Source organism: Oncorhynchus keta, chromosome 34 (assembly GCF_023373465.1).
Source record: "Oncorhynchus keta strain PuntledgeMale-10-30-2019 chromosome 34, Oket_V2, whole genome shotgun sequence".
NCBI classification, from domain to species: Eukaryota; Metazoa; Chordata; class Actinopteri; order Salmoniformes; family Salmonidae; genus Oncorhynchus; species Oncorhynchus keta.
The window spans coordinates 28,286,947-28,305,362 of NC_068454.1; the positions used below are offsets into that span (position 1 = coordinate 28,286,947).

Genomic DNA, 18,416 nt, shown 5'->3' on the forward strand with positions numbered 1-18,416 from the left:
TATTTCAATTAACAGGTGTGCCATAGGTTTTGTGGAATTTATTTCCTTCCTAATGCGTTTGAGCCAATAAGTTGTGTTGTGACAAGTTAGGGGTAGTATACAGAAGATAGCCCTATTTGGTAAAAGACTAACCCTACATTATGGCAAGAACAGCTCAAATAAGCAAAGAGAAATGACAGTCCATCATTAATTTAAGACATGAAGGTCAGTCAATATGGAGCATTTCAAGAACTTTGAAAGTTTCTTTAAGTGCAGTCGCAAAAACCAACAAACAGAAAAGGAAGACCCAGAGTTACCTCTGCTGCAGAGGACAAGTTCATTAGAGTTAACTGCACATCCGATTGCAGCCCAAATTAATGCTTCACAGAGTTCAGGTAACAGACACATCTCAACATCAACTGTTCAGAGGAGACTATGGGAATCAGTGCTTCATGGTCGAATTGCCAAGAAACACACGCTATGGACATTAGACCAGTGGAAATCTGTCCTTTGGTCTGATGAGTCCAAATTTGAGATTTTTGGTTCCAACTGCCATGTCTATGTGAGATGCGGAGTAGGTGAACGGATGATCTCTGCATGTGTGGTTCCCATCGTGAAGTATGGAGGAGTAAGTATGATGGTGTGGGGTTTGCTTTGCCGGTGAAACTGTCAGTGATTTATTTACAATTCAAGGCACACTAACCAGCATGGCTACCACAGCATTCTGCAGCAATATGCCATCCCATCTGATTTGCGCTTAGTGGGACTGTAATTTGTTTTTCAACAGGACAATGACCAAAAACACACCTCCAGGCTGTGTAAGGGCTATTTGACCAAGAAGGAGAGTGATGGAGTGCTGCATCAGATGACCTGGCCTCCACAATCACCCGACTTCAACCCAATTGAGATGGTTTAGGATGAGTTGGACGTCAGAGTGAAGGAAAAGGAGTCAACAGCATATGTGGGAACTCCTTCAAGGCTGTTGAAAAAGCATTCCAGGTGACTACCTCTTGAAGTTGTTTGAGAGAACGCCAAGAGTGTGCAAAGCTGTCATTAAGGCAAAGGGTGGCTACTTTGAAGAATCTAAAATGTAAAATATATTTTGATTTGATTAACACTTTTTCAGTTACTACAATATTCTATGTGGTGCAGCGGTCTAAGGCAGTGCATCTCAGTGCTATAAGCATCACTACAGACACCCTGGTTCAAGTCCAGGCTGTATCACAACTGGCTGGTATTATGAGTCCCATAGGGCAGTGCACAATTGGCCCAGCATTGTCCCGGTTTGGCTGGTGTAGGCCATCTTTGTAAATAACAATGTGTTCTTAACTGACTTGCCTTGCCTTGTTTTGGGAACATATATTTTGTGATCTCCACACAATGTTCACATTAGACTGTTCCCACAACTTAAAGAAACATTCTGGGAACCTTTAAAGAACAGACTAAATGTTTTCTGAGAACGTTTTTGCAACATCAGGCAAATGTTTTCTACAAACATTGTATAATCATCAGCACACTGGACAGTTTTTGTGTTATGAGAACAATTCTGGCTCAGTTGGTAGAGCGTGGCGCTTTGAAAGGCAGGAGTGTGGGTTTGATTCCCGGGACCACTCATATGAAAACATTTATGCATGCATGACAGTAAGTCACTTTCGATAAAAGCCTCTGCTAAATGGCATATATTACCTGGAATCCTAATGACAACTTTTGGGGAATCTTCTGTGGTGGTTGTTACAGATGTTTTGGGTATGTTATTATCCTAATGTTAGATAAAAACCCTAACTTGAACGTAATGGGAATCTTAGCTAATGTTCTGGGAACGTTTCCTGTTTGCTGGCTCAAAAGCAATTTCAGCAGAGATTATCCATTGAGCATGCTTTTTTACCCAGGACTCGGCTTAGTAAACTGTGTCCGGGACCATCGGCTTTGAGGGTGTAGAATAATATTAAAAGATGAGGGATAATGTCAATATACATAACAAAAAATATATATAAATATATTGCCAGTTATCAATGACTGATATCAATGTCTTTTAAACCCTGTTTTTACATGCCGCTAAAATGCGTCCTTCGTCCTGATCTTGTCTGTTTACACTTATATGATCTGCTCAAAATCGGATCACAATGTGTCTTTTAGTCGCCTACACCTGTCTAAAAATGTGGCCAAAATCAGGACAAAGCAGGCATGTTAGAACCAGGTATAAACAGAGCTTCTATGAGAGACAGGGTCAGCACTGGTTCACCATGACAAGGCGCCATCTTGCCAAGGCATCAATGTACTGTACATCTACAGAAAAGGTAAACAAATGCACAATTTATATGGTACATTCAGAAGAAAAACGTTTTATTTTCATCAGTGCAAGTGCAACCTTGTACTTACTTGTTAACATTTCAGCTGACACTTTAATTTGTGCCATATAGATGTGTCACATCATGCACAAAGACGTTGAAAGCACACTTAACTAAGCACCTACTACTTACCATGTTGTGATTGCAAGCCGTGTCTGCATCCGCATCTCACTTATCTGCCACCTAGAGAAATTACCCATCTAGCATTTTAGCAGCAGCGACAGTGCCTCAACTTGGAGTGTGTGTGTACTTGTGTGTGCGTGTGTCTGAGGCTGATTGGCTTAAAGAACATACTGTGCCGATGCTGTTCCTGAAATGAAAAGGGTGACCCATATTTCTATCCAGCCCTATAGTGAAATCCTTCAAAGTGTGTGTGTGCGTTTGCATGCATGCCTGTGTGTGCGTGTGTGAGTTTGTGCCTGCATACAGTACGTGTGTGTGCATATTTGTGTGTGTGACGGGTGAGGGGGTGGGTCAGGAGCCAATTAGAGTGTACATTGCTTTGGGGAGCTAACAGGGAGGGAGCTTACACGTTGCTATTAAAAAAGTGAGAAAACATGCCTGAATTACAGAAGAGCAGGGATATGACATCAACCCAGGGCTCTGTCACGACTGATCCAGATGAGCCCTGATAGGGGTTGGGAGAGCCTGTGTTGTCGTTTATACTCCATTTAAAGGAGCATAGAACTGACACTGACAGAGAGGACATAAGCAAGGCTAGACACTCACAGAGACAATATACACACATGCAGGCAAGCACTCACACGCACACACACACACACACACACACACACACACACACACACACACACACACACACACAGATGCACATACTCATGTCCTAGAGAGCTGAGCTGTGTATTTTCTATTCTCTCTTTTTTTCTCTCCCCACCACTTGAAACCACTTGAAACCATGCAGCACCTCTTTAGGTGTTCAAAACCTTGAATCCCTGATATCTAATATTAATATCAGAATCTTGTATGGTGCAGACATGTCTATTATTGTTTGACCGACAAGTTTTTTCATGGTCGTGTACAGTATGGCACCTTATTCCATATGGGCCCTGGTCAAAAGTAGTGCAATATATGGATAATAGGGTGCGATTTGGGATGCACATCATACTGTATTGATATTTAAAAACATGTATTCTGGTTATAATGTATTGTCCATTCAATTGGGTTACATGTGGTTGGTTCTACTGTACTATTGATCTGGTCAATGAATGACTCTTTGTTTTTGTTTTAACTGGCATATTTATATCTCAAAAGCTATGGACTTTCTACTCATGCAGAAAATTGGGCTATTAAATAGTCTCAAAGTTATTTCTGGAACACAAGTCTTAAGAGAAGCATTGTGGTAACTGGCTTTTAAATGGGTTTCTGCAGGGACCTGGATGAAGTGGGATCAGGTAACCTAGCTACATTGGTCAAATTGATCATGACATCAGCTAGGTTATATTGATGATATAACCTAAGGTGTTCGAGAATACATCTTGACTTCATGGTTTCGTTTTAAAATGTGTTGAATACTCTACGACTCAACAGGGTCTAAAACGTTAAATGATTTCAGCGCGTTCAATGTCAGACTCAGACAGCATAAGGTGAATTTGCGTTACACCGCGACATATGCACAAGATGCATGCAAGACCCACAGCCTTAACTATCTCGTTCCCCATCGTATGTCTAATAATAGCCAAGCCCCGGTAGGCTACAGCATACTCTGCTCCGTTAGTCAAATGCGGGTCAGTGGGGTTCTTTGGATGGATCGCATCTGTTTAATTTAATTCCAGAATATCTATAATGTATTATCTTTGGTTCTGCCTCAATCATCTTTATTTTGACTTTGAATGCAGACTGGCAGTGGCCCCTACGGGCAATCATACCGAGAGCAGATATTATGTGGAATTGTGCAGATCTTAAATACTGTGAAATTACTGTGTAGTCTATTCTGAAAAAAAAACAGAATGTCACATTATGCAACATCCGTTCTCTACAAGTTATACAATTGTGAAGTCTATATTTCGGTTATTTGCTGTAAGAATGGCAATGTGTGTGTGATCACCCAGCTAACATAGAGATCACAGGCTACAGTAGCAGAAATAACCTCTGCACATGGAGAAACTGTGCTCTCTGGTTTTAATGAAATCCGCTCCATGTGATATTTGAGAGTGCAAACCCCATCCAGCTATTTCGTTTGATTCGGTTTTATTGGGAGCATATCGGTAGAATAAAATGCCACTTCAAGTTCCCTGATGAGTTCTCATTTTGCCTTTTCCTTCCTGGTCTGGGGAGCAACGCAAGATGGGAAAACTCTCGAATCTCTGCGTGCTCAGTGGGACCCTCGACTGAACAGCGACAGTGCTGAAGACACCGCTGTCTGCCGCTGCTCCGCTCTGCTGCTGTCCGTGGTCCTGAAGTAGAGTGCGTCGTCTTGCTCACAAGGGTCATGAGAAGCGCCGCTGTTCCTGCATGCTCCTCTAAACTACATTGGCCGTATAGTCGGAGGACTTGAGTCGGTGCTTTTTCGCCTCAACTTATTCAACTAACGAGCATCAAGCTGTGATTGTTACTATGTTCTCAACTTCTTCCCGGTGAGTGCGCACGGAAAAGTGTCGAAGATAAAACGTATATTTTGGCTAACATTTAACTTTCCCTCACGAAAGGAGATGTTAGGTGTAAATGTCGTATCTTTTAGATATTTGTTCTCCTCTTAAAGTTGTATATTCCGGATCTCTGGTCTATTATCTTTCCCATTGCCATGCACGCGCTGCTGGATGTATGCAACAAGACCGAATGGTGTTTTTGATCTGCAGCAATTGGACGTTGATTGAAATGAACCTCACTGCCGTGGACGTCTAGGATCAGCCTATTGACAACAATAGAGGGAATTATAATTTTTCGAGTCTTATTTTTCACACGTGAACTGCCTATTATAGTGTTGTTATCTTAATCTCTGGGAAATAAGGGATAATCATGTATCAGACCGATGTGTGTGTGCATATCACATCGCTCGCGCTGCTCCAAAGGCATCGGTACCGACAATGGTCTAGTATCTAACTGCTTTTACGCACAACAATAGCAACTGAAGGGGGATTATCTTTTTATCTGAAGCCTGGTGGTTTTATCGAATTGTTCATCTGGAAGTTGTTGTGTCCTGTGTTTAATCCGTTCTACCGGTTTGGATCTCTGTTGATCCGGACTCCTACCAGTGGAACCAGGCATTTCAACGCGGTGAGTCAGTCTGTAATGGCCAGTTTATCCACCTTCCCATTTATTGTCAAATCCATTGTAAAACCTCGTCTCCTTTTTCCATTGTCAACACATCTTATTTCTGTTGGAGCTTTCTCTTACTTAAAATACTGACATTCTGCAGTTTATATCATAAATGTAATGATAGGAAATAGGCCTACTTTAGATTGGTATTTGAGGACAACAATATTGTCAAGAAATTTTTCTGTCAATTAAGATTCAGTGAGTCTCTCCCTTGGCAGGAAGGAATATAATGAACAGAGCTCAGTTTCGTCTCGAGGCAAATATAGAATTCCGTTCTTCTAGCTACCATCGCGAGGGGCGAAGCGTTTGGACTAAAGCCTATTGCGCATTAAGCACTGGCTGGGGAAATATGTCATTCTTTTGGTAAAGGCTGTTGAAGTCAAATAAAAACAAGTAAAATCAACACTAAGCATGGGGGTGATCAAATCCCCACTGACAAGGGTGTTCAAATGATTAACATGGAGAAACCTGTTGGTCATGTAATTCACATTGAAGATCCAAATCTGTTTTTATTTTTATAAAAGCAAAGCACATGAGACCTATAAGGTTAGGTTATATTTTCACTCTGAAATGCACTGGGTTCAAGGTGCCATACATAGCCTTTAGTCTATAAGAAAACACAGGTGTTTGCAATGTAGCCTACGAGCCTGTACCAATACTTTACCTGGTAGGTTTCCGCTACCGATGCAATGGGCGACCTCCTTTTTGAGAATCCAACATTAGCCTAAGACATTTTTTCTACTAATTGCTGTTTATTGGTCTTATTTATTCTAATACACATATTGTCCCTCTTAATTTCTTTATTTCTCTCTCTCGCTCTCTCTCTGTCTGTATGTCTGTCTCTCACGCACACACACACAAACGACGTGTAAACCTTTACTGTGATTGTGTCCGTGGTTGTGAATAAGTCTAATTGAAAATATCCCACACCATTTGTATGATATCATCATGATGTTTATTTGGCACCTGTCCCAAACAGCCTTGTCTTGCTTCATGCAAGAACAGACAGTGAATGGAAAGTTAAGGGTAAAGTAAATACAACTTCGACCCTCTCCTTGAATGCAATAGGAATACCGCGGCGAAGGATGGGCCCTCTCTTTCCGATGACCTGCGTTGTCCTCCTCGCCCTCCACGCCACTGTGTCACCAGCCTCCTTCAGTCCCGAGGATTACGCCGCGGACGAGGCGGAGTTAACTGCCAACAGCGACACCATAATTTTCGACGACTACCGGGGGAAAGTTTGCGTGGACGACAGTGGCTTCGTTTACAAACTGGGGGAACGTTTCTTCCCGGGACACTCGAACTGCCCGTGCGTTTGCACGGAGGACGGGCCGGTGTGCGACCAGCCAGAGTGCCCCAAGATACACCCGAAGTGCACAAAAGTGGAGCACAATGGATGTTGTCCAGAATGCAAGGAGGTTAAAAACTTTTGTGAATACCGGGGGAAAACTTACAAGATCCTGGAGGAATTTAAGGTAGGGATGTTTTGTGTTTATTGTCTAATTTGCATGGTCTATTGATCAATCGTTTGTAAAAATGTAAAATGTTAATTTCAAAATTTGGATGCAATTACATTTGTACCACAATACACATCATAATCAGGCATATAATTCGTTTTGCTTAATTAGGTAATGACCTGAGAGAGAACAATTGAATGTGATCAAAACAATGCAGCAGTGTTGACTGCATAATTGTTGCAACCCCAACAACCATTCCACTCAAAACATGATTGTAATGTTTGCCCTCTCATAATATAGTAAGTGTAAAGATTTGCATGGCCATGCCAGATGGAGAGGGTCAACTATAACTGTTATTTTGTTTTCCCTCAATGGTCTCTGCTGGTAGTAGAATCCATGTAATCTATTCTGTTTGTAGAGTCACGGTGCAACATGAACTCATTAACTCACTGTATTATTTGACGTCTGTCCTATTTAACGGATATGGCTGATTCGCAATGGCACTATGTGCTGCACAATAACTACAGGAACCTCACACTGTGTCAATTGGCTTGGAGATTTCCCAAGCAAGCAAATTCATCAATGGCAAACTGGAGATGCTTTGAGCCATGGTTTGAGTATTATTGTATCATGTCTGAAGTAGGCTTGTCTACCATACTGAATGAAACCCATACCCAGGTTGGAGTGGGACGCAACATGGTGGAAGAGGCTGTAGCACAGCGTAGGAGGGGTATGCGTCAGTCGGGTGAGAGCAGGAGAAGAGGCCAGAGTCTTTTAGTGTTGGCGTGGACAGTCCTAGTCTATACTGACCAATGATGAACACCATTAGCATGGCTTATTACTGGCTTATAAACAGGGCCTATACTATAGTGCTGCTCATTTCATTCTGCTGTGAGTGAGTCAGTTGACCCTACATATTTAAAAAAGTAAGGACCAGGAATAAGTAAATTTTCAGACAAATTTTTCAGTCATATACTGTTGCCTATACCCAACAGTGTTTACTACAACTATGCTGGATAATGCAGCATTCGTTCTAAACATGAGAAGGAATTGTGCCAACTTTTCCCTCAGAAGATGCATTTCTTAGACCCGTCACAGTGACAGGAGGAACCACCTGGTGAATACAGATGAGCTGAATACTGTAACAGCAGCACTGACATGACAAACATAAACAAAACCAGAGATATGCCCTGAATAGTAATGTGTAGTTGTTAGTTGTTCTGCAATGTGAAATGTTTACAGATGTGAAATACGAGATTTGCTAGTAACTAGCTGCAAGATCAGGGTAATCGCATGATACCTCCCTAATCCTCTTCATACCAAATAAACTTGATGAAATGACTCGACTGAATGTCAGTTGTTTCAGTGAAATTAAACAATCTAAGGACATTTTATAGAAGAGAGCAAAGATGATCTCATTCGAAATCTTTTGTTTGACTTACATTATTAACAGGAAATGTGTTGTAATATAAAGACCAACCTAAAGTACTTCTGCTAAAACCCTGTAACACAATTGCACATGATTGAGCTCTACTGGTGGTTGTATTTTATTGTATAGTTTGAGTAGTTTCCATGATGATTTAGCATTTTAGTGCATGAGGTGACCAATGACATTGTTTACATTTACGCTTTTGTGAAATCATACTGTGTTCCCAATCATCCACTTGTGTGATGGTTAGCATTACATCAAATTTCGCTAATGTTCCATTTCCATTCCCCAGAAAATCCTGGTCCCTAAAGTATTGTTGTGAAGTTTGGTATACAAGTTTGTCTAGGTTGGTGGTAAATGCAACACAGAGACCAAGGGTATTCAACTGTTACCCTACGAGGTCCAGAGCCTGCTGGTCTTCTGTTCTACCTGACAATGAATTGCACCCACCTGGTGTCCCAGGACTAAATCAGTTCATGATTAGAGAGTAACAATGAAAAAAAAGCAGTGGAACTGGCTTCAAGGTCCAGAGTTGAGTTTGAGGGGCATAGACCATAGTTGTCTTGTTTCTGTTACGTTATTATTTGTCATTTTGTTTCCAAGAAATCAAATCCCTCAAAAAGGCCAGGTAGTTTATTTGATTAGCCTAATGTCCTTGATCATATTCTCCAATTCAATTCAATCAAACTGTGACTGCTCATCCCAAGTAATACACCTGCCACTAATTCTAGACAGCTCCATATCACTTACAATGCTCTTACATCTCTAGCAAGAGGCCTGGCATTAGCTAATTAGTATGGGGGACTTCAGTGAAGCAGTGTGTTGCTTATAAGGTTGTGAGAGATCAGGCATTTACACCTGTGTACTTAATCCATTGTGATCGGTAACTGGGTCTGAGTCCCAAATGGCACCGTATTCCCTTTCTAGTGCACTAGTTTTGATCAGGGCCCATGGGACTCTGGTCAAAAGTAGGGCACTGTAAAGGAAATAGGGTGTCATTTGGGACTTAGCCTGGGTGGATCGGTGTTGAGCGGACGAGTGGCACGTCAATGAAGCCTCTTAGCCCTGTATTGGGATGCACAGCCATGCTCCCCTCAGGGAGAGAGAGAGAGGCCTGTGAGCGTGTCTAAAGCCTGCTGGTTTGATGTGAGATCAAGTCCATCAATAGTGCATCTCAACCTCCAATCCCCACTAACCTTGAGTGGCAGGGCCCAGCGAGAGGGAAGGACATTTCCCGCGTCTTGAAAAACCATTAATTTGTTCCTATCGATTTTCTCAACAGAGAAATTACACATGGAGGCAGAACAGAGAGGGGAAACTGTGACTGGAACAATAAAAATGGCCACTCTTCAGTTAGTTTAGATAAATAATTGATATAGGCAAGGATGGCCATTGACCACAGCTTCGAAGCTTCGATCAGATCACTGTTGTGGGACTGTTGATTCGTGACAGGAATCTGATGACTTGAGGAAGCTAAAGTCATAAAACCATGGTTGTGTCCAGCATGAAAGTGCCTGTTTATGAAAGCATGAAAGACATATGAAATTATTATATCTCTTTGAATTACTGTATAAAACGAGGACTGCATGGTGTCTAGCGGAGTTAACAGAAATCAAAGGGAGCCAGTCATTTCTAAAGAAAGACCCAATTAAGAGGATACCAACAGGACTGGTTTGCATTTCCTTTGCCCTCTTCCTGGCGCTTTATGCAGAGCTTTATGTTTACTGAACACAGCAGGCGAGGAAGGAGTCCAACAGATATCAGCATCTTTAAGACCCACAAGGCAGATTAGATCTTTATAAGGTTGGAAATCTCTCTAATATCTCTTCTAAACAAGCAGGCATGCAGCCATAGGGAGTATGATAGAAACACTGGGTTTATGACCAGTATGTCTAACACCCAAAAGGCAGGATTTAATTTCATAGACTAGACTATATAACCACCTTGTCCAACATCTTATGTTTCTCTTAGATACTAATTCACTGATGGAAGAGGGAATGTCAATAATTTGTGCATTACCCATAGCAAGTGTCTCCGAGTTACATTCTATAGATGCCATGTCAGTAATAAAACCCATTGATAAAGAATGACTTGATTGACCATTGATTGATCATGGATGGTGCCCTGTAATCTGTTAAGAAATGTGCTTCAGCCTTAAAGACCTCATTCGTCAGAAAGGGAATCTTTCCATCCGCAGAATGCTGAGTCAGTCTCTGTTGGGCAGTAGTCCATTATTCATGTAGATGTAATGTAGTTGGAGGGAAGCTACTTTATTAGGTCTGGTGGACAGTTGGTGACAGGGAGCTGCTGTGCTGTATACTATATCCCACTCTCAGTAGAGATGTGCCACTCACCACTGATGGTAAATATACTTTCATTTTAGATGTATGTTTTGTAGTATATAAGATAGATATAAGATAGAAAGAGTATAAGTATATCAAAAATAGAGTACATTAGAGTATATGAGAGAGTTATGCCACTCACCCTCGGTAGGTGTTTCACCTACAGGGTTCCCCGTCCGACGAGGAAGGGACCAGTCCGCCCATCGTGGCTCCCGCCTTCGCACCTGTACTACCCCCGGCCCTTCCCCCAGCCTCAGCCTCAGCCCCAGACTCTGCAGCGCAGCTCCAATCAAGAACCAGGAGATATAGGGTGAGTTCAGATCCCAGGCCATAGAGATAAAACAACTGTTCTATATCTATGTCCCAGGCTGGCAGGACGTGACAGCACAGGACAGAACAGAACAGGACAGAACAGGCTATAGGGCTGGGATGTGAACTCAGATCAATCCCCATCCCATCTGTGCTCCTGACTGAGTTCCTTAGGGGAGAGGGTTACAGAGAGGGGGTTGTGAAGGACCTCAAGGACATTTGTTGTTGAGTCCCCATTGATTAAAAAATAGACACAAAAAGCAACCTAAGTCTGACAAGCCACACTGATTTGATTTGTTGGTGCATAATGTTGAGGTTATTGAATATAGTTTCTTACTTCTATTGCAAATACTGTGTGGAAATTATGTAGCTATCTGCTCTTAGGCATTACTACACATATTGTTATGACAGATATGGATTAGACACAGTCTACTGACATGGGAACCCAAGAGAGACAGATTAGACACAGTCTAATGACAACAGAACCCAAGAGAGACTGATTAGAGACAGTCTAATGACATGGGAGCCCAAGAGAGACAGATTAGAGACAGTCCAATTACAATTTAACCCAAGAGAGACAGATTAGAGACAGTCTAATGACAACGGAACCCAAGAAAGATGTATTAGACACAGTCTAATGACATGGGAAGACAAGAGAGACAGATCAGACAATGTCTAATGACATGAGAACCCAAGAGACACAGATTAGACACAGTCTAATGACATGAGAACCCAAGAGACACAGATTATACACAATCTACTGACATGGAAAACAAAGAAAGACAGATAAGAGATAGTCTAATGACATGGGAACCCAAGAGAGATAGATAAGACTCAATCTATTGACAAGGGAACCAAAAAAAGATGGATTAGAGACAGTCTAATGACATGGGGACCAAAAAAATACGGATTAGAGACAGTCTAATGACATGGGAACCGAATAGAGAAGAATTAGAGACAGTCTAATGACATGGGAACCGAATAGAGACAGATTAGACTATGTCTAATGACATGGGAACCCAAGAGAGACAGATTAGAGACAGTCTACTGACATGGGAACCCAAGAGAGACAGATTAGACACTGTCTAATGACGTGGGAACCCAGGAGAGACAGATTAGAGACAGTCTACTGACATGAGAACCCAAGAGAGAAAGATTCGAGACAGTCTACTGACGTGGGAACCAAAAGGAGACAGATTTTAGACAGTCTACTGACATTGGAACCAAAACGAGACAGATTAGAGACAGTCCAATGACAACAGAACCCAATAGAGACTTATTAGAGACAGTCTAATGACATGGGAACCCAAGAGAGACAGATTAGACAATGTCTGATGACATGAGAACCCAAGAGAGACAGATTAGAGACAGTCTACTGACATGGGAACCCAAATGAGACAGAATAGAGACAGTCTACTGACATGGTAACCAAATCGAGACAGATTAGAGACAGTCTACTGACATGGGAACCCAAACGAGACAGATTAGATAGGGTCTAACGATATGGAAACCCAACCGAGACAGATTAGAGACAGTCTACTGACATGGAAACCCAAACGAGACAGATTATCGACAGTCTACTGACATGGGAGCCCAAGAGAGACAGATTAGACCATGTCTAATGACATGAGATCCCAAGAGAGACAGATTAGACACAGTCTACTGACATGGGAACCCAAGAGAGACAGATTAGAGACAGTCTACTGACATAGGAACCCAAGAGAGACAGATTAGAGACAGTCTACTGACATGGGAACCCAAGAGAGATAGTTTATAGATAGTTTACTGACATGGAAACCCAAACGAGACAGATTAGAGACAGTCTACTGACATGGGAACCCAAGAGAGACAGATTAGACCATGTCTAATGACATGAGATTCCAAGAGAGACAGATTAGACACAGTCTACTGACATGGGAACCCAAGAGAGACAGATTAGAGACAGTCTACTGACATGGGAACCCAAGAGAGATAGTTTATAGACAGTCTACTGACATGGAAACCCAAACGAGACAGATTATCGACAGTCTACTGACATGGGAACCAAAACTAGACAGATTAGAGACAGTCCAATGACAACAGAACCCAAGAGAGACTGATTAGAGACAGTCTACTGACATGGGAACCCAAGAGAGAAAGATTAGAGACAGTCTACTGACATGGGAACCCAAACGAGACAGATTAGAGACAGTCTAATGACATGGGAACCCAAGAGAGACAGATTAGACAATGTCTGATGACATGAGAACCCAAGAGAGACAGATTAGAGACAGTCTACTGACATGGGAACCCAAGAGAGATAGTTTATAGACAGTCTACTGACATGGAAACCCAAATGAGACAGATTAGAGACAGTCTACTGACATGGGAACCAAAACTAGACAGATTAGAGACAGTCCAATGACAACAGAACCCAAGAGAGACTGATTAGAGACAGTCTACTGACATGGGAACCCAAGAGAGAAAGATTAGAGACAGTCTACTGACATGGGAACCCAAACGAGACAGATTAGAGACAGTCTAATGACATGAGAACCCAAGAGAGACAGATTAGACAATGTCTGATGACATGAGAACCCAAGAGAGACAGACTAGAGACAGTCTACTGACATGGGAACCCAAACGAGACAGAATAGAGAAAGTGTACTGACATGGTAACAAAATCGAGACAGATTAGAGACAGTCTACTGACGTGGAAACCCAAACGAGACCGATTATCGACAGTCTACTGACATGGAAACCCAAACGAGACAGATTATCGACAGTCTACTGACATGGAAACCCAAACGAGACAGATTAGAGACAGTCTACTGACATGGAAACCCAAACGAGACAGATTAGATATGGTCTACTGACATGGAAACCCAAGAGAGACAGATTAGAGACAGTCTACTGACATGGGAACCCAAGAGAGACAGATTAGACACTGTCTAATGACATGGGAACCCAGGAGAGACAGATTAGAGACAGTCTACTGACATGGGAACCCAAGAGAGAAAGATTAGAGACAGTCTACTGACATGGGAACCCAAACGAGACAGATTAGAGACAGTCTACTGATGTGGGAACCAAAAGGAGACAGATTTTAGACAGTCTACTGACATGAGAACCAAAACAAGACAGATTAGAGACAGTCTAATGACATGGGAACCCAAGAGAGACAGATTAGAGACAGTCCAATGACAACAGAACCCAAACGAGACAGATTAGAGACAGTCTACTGACGTGGGAACCAAAAGGAGACAGATTTTAGACAGTCTACTGACATGAGAACCAAAACAAGACAGATTAGAGACAGTCTACTGGGAACCCCAGAGAGACAGATTAGACAATGTTTAATGACATGAGAACCCAAGAGACACAGATTAGACTAAATCTAAAATATGAGAACCCAAGAAAGAAGGATTAGACACAGTCTCCTGACATGAGAACCCAAGAGAGACAGATTAGACACAGTCTACTGACATGGGAACCCAAGAGAGACAGATTAGAGACAGTCTACTGACATGGTAACCCAAGAGAGATAGCTTAGAGACAGTCTACTGACATGGGAACCCAAGAGATATAGTTTAGAGACAGTCTACTGACATGGAAACCCAAACGAGACAGATTAGATAGGGTCTACTGACATGGAAACCCAAATGAGACAGATTAGAGACAGTCTACTGACATGGGAACCCAAGAGAGACAGATTAGAGACAGTCTACTGACATGGGAACCCAAGAGAGACAGATTAGAGACAGTCTACTGACATGGGAACCCAAGAGAGACAGATTAGATAGGGTCTACTGACATGGAAACCCAAATGAGACAGATTAGAGACAGTCTACTGACATGGGAAACCAAGAGAGAAAGATTAGAGACAGTCTACTGACATGGGAACCCAAACGAGACAGATTAGAGACAGTCTAATGACATGGGAACCCAAGAGAGACAGATTAGACAATGTCTGATGACATGAGAACCCAAGAGAGACAGACTAGAGACAGTCTACTGACATGGGAACCCAAACGAGACAGCATAGAGACAGTGTACTGACATGGTAACAAAATCGAGACAGATTAGAGACAGTCTACTGACGTGGAAACCCAAACGAGACAGATTATCGACGGTCTACTGACATGGAAACCCAAATGAGACAGATTATCGACAGTCTACTGACATGGAAACCCAAACGAGACAGATTAGAGACAGTCTACTGACATGGAAACCCAAACGAGACAGATTAGATATGGTCTACTGACATGGAAACCCAAGAGAGACAGATTAGAGACAGTCTACTGACATGGGAACCCAAGAGAGACAGATTAGACACTGTCTAATGACATGGGAACCCAGGAGAGACAGATTAGAGACAGTCTACTGACATGGGAACCCAAGAGAGAAAGATTAGAGACAGTCTACTGACATGGGAACCCAAACGAGACAGATTAGAGACAGTCTACTGATGTGGGAACCAAAAGGAGACAGATTTTAGACAGTCTACTGACATTGGAACCAAAACGAGACAGATTAGAGACAGTCCAATGACAACAGAACCCAAGAGAGACTTATTAGAGACAGTCTAATGACATGGGAACCCAAGAGAGACAGATTAGACAATGTCTGATGACATGAGAACCCAAGAGAGACAGATTAGAGACAGTCTACTGACATGGGAACCCAAATGAGACAGAATAGAGACAGTCTACTGACATGGTAACCAAATCGAGACAGATTAGAGACAGTCTACTGACATGGGAACCCAAACGAGACAGATTAGATAGGGTCTAACGATATGGAAACCCAACCGAGACAGATTAGAGACAGTCTACTGACATGGAAACCCAAACGAGACAGATTATCGACAGTCTACTGACATGGGAGCCCAAGAGAGACAGATTAGACCATGTCTAATGACATGAGATCCCAAGAGAGACAGATTAGACACAGTCTACTGACATGGGAACCCAAGAGAGACAGATTAGAGACAGTCTACTGACATAGGAACCCAAGAGAGACAGATTAGAGACAGTCTACTGACATGGGAACCCAAGAGAGATAGTTTATAGATAGTTTACTGACATGGAAACCCAAACGAGACAGATTAGAGACAGTCTACTGACATGGGAACCCAAGAGAGACAGATTAGACCATGTCTAATGACATGAGATTCCAAGAGAGACAGATTAGACACAGTCTACTGACATGGGAACCCAAGAGAGACAGATTAGAGACAGTCTACTGACATGGGAACCCAAGAGAGATAGTTTATAGACAGTCTACTGACATGGAAACCCAAACGAGACAGATTATCGACAGTCTACTGACATGGGAACCAAAACTAGACAGATTAGAGACAGTCCAATGACAACAGAACCCAAGAGAGACTGATTAGAGACAGTCTACTGACATGGGAACCCAAGAGAGAAAGATTAGAGACAGTCTACTGACATGGGAACCCAAACGAGACAGATTAGAGACAGTCTAATGACATGGGAACCCAAGAGAGACAGATTAGACAATGTCTGATGACATGAGAACCCAAGAGAGACAGATTAGAGACAGTCTACTGACATGGGAACCCAAGAGAGATAGTTTATAGACAGTCTACTGACATGGAAACCCAAATGAGACAGATTAGAGACAGTCTACTGACATGGGAACCAAAACTAGACAGATTAGAGACAGTCCAATGACAACAGAACCCAAGAGAGACTGATTAGAGACAGTCTACTGACATGGGAACCCAAGAGAGAAAGATTAGAGACAGTCTACTGACATGGGAACCCAAACGAGACAGATTAGAGACAGTCTAATGACATGAGAACCCAAGAGAGACAGATTAGACAATGTCTGATGACATGAGAACCCAAGAGAGACAGACTAGAGACAGTCTACTGACATGGGAACCCAAACGAGACAGAATAGAGAAAGTGTACTGACATGGTAACAAAATCGAGACAGATTAGAGACAGTCTACTGACGTGGAAACCCAAACGAGACCGATTATCGACAGTCTACTGACATGGAAACCCAAACGAGACAGATTATCGACAGTCTACTGACATGGAAACCCAAACGAGACAGATTAGAGACAGTCTACTGACATGGAAACCCAAACGAGACAGATTAGATATGGTCTACTGACATGGGAACCCAAGAGAGACAGATTAGAGACAGTCTACTGACATGGGAACCCAAGAGAGACAGATTAGACACTGTCTAATGACATGGGAACCCAGGAGAGACAGATTAGAGACAGTCTACTGACATGGGAACCCAAGAGAGAAAGATTAGAGACAGTCTACTGACATGGGAACCCAAACGAGACAGATTAGAGACAGTCTACTGATGTGGGAACCAAAAGGAGACAGATTTTAGACAGTCTACTGACATGAGAACCAAAACAAGACAGATTAGAGACAGTCTAATGACATGGGAACCCAAGAGAGACAGATTAGAGACAGTCCAATGACAACAGAACCCAAACGAGACAGATTAGAGACAGTCTACTGACGTGGGAACCAAAAGGAGACAGATTTTAGACAGTCTACTGACATGAGAACCAAAACAAGACAGATTAGAGACAGTCTACTGACATGGGAACCCCAGAGAGACAGATTAGACAATGTTTAATGACATGAGAACCCAAGAGACACAGATTAGACTAAATCTAAAATATGAGAACCCAAGAAAGAAGGATTAGACACAGTCTCCTGACATGAGAACCCAAGAGAGACAGATTAGACACAGTCTACTGACATGGGAACCCAAGAGAGACAGATTAGAGACAGTCTACTGACATGGTAACCCAAGAGAGATAGTTTAGAGACAGTCTACTGACATGGGAACCCAAGAGATATAGTTTAGAGACAGTCTACTGACATGGAAACCCAAACGAGACAGATTAGATAGGGTCTACTGACATGGAAACCCAAATGAGACAGATTAGAGACAGTCTACTGACATGGGAACCCAAGAGAGACAGATTAGAGACAGTCTACTGACATGGGAACCCAAGAGAGACAGATTAGAGACAGTCTACTGACATGGGAACCCAAGAGAGACAGATTAGAGACAGTCTACTGACATGGGAACCCAAGAGATATAGCTTAGAGACAGTCTACTGACATGGAAACCCAAATGAGACAGATTAGATAGGGTCTACTGACATGGAAACCCAAATGAGACAGATTAGAGACAGTCTACTGACATGGGAACCCAAGAGAGACAGATTAGAGACAGTCTACTGACATGGGAACCCAAGAGAGACAGATTAGAGACAGTCTACTGACAT

At 42.4% G+C, this 18,416-nt stretch overlaps 1 protein-coding gene across 2 annotated transcripts in view; it reads left to right on the top strand.

The window, feature by feature from the left end:
* The first annotated feature begins 4,591 nt into the window (after window positions 1–4,591).
* LOC118366888 (von Willebrand factor C domain-containing protein 2-like) overlaps window positions 4,592–18,416 on the top strand; it is a 40,090-nt gene continuing 26,265 nt past the window's right edge. Inside the window, exons 1-3 of one of the 2 annotated variants that reach the window (XM_052493565.1) lie at window positions 4,592–5,558; window positions 6,669–7,075; window positions 10,995–11,138. In XM_052493565.1, coding sequence (XP_052349525.1) covers window positions 6,686–7,075; window positions 10,995–11,138 — 534 coding nt within the window. In that variant the 5' untranslated portion in view covers window positions 4,592–5,558; window positions 6,669–6,685. The remainder of the gene's footprint in view (window positions 5,559–6,668; window positions 7,076–10,994; window positions 11,139–18,416) is intronic. The other variant, XM_052493566.1, reaches the window with a different exon arrangement.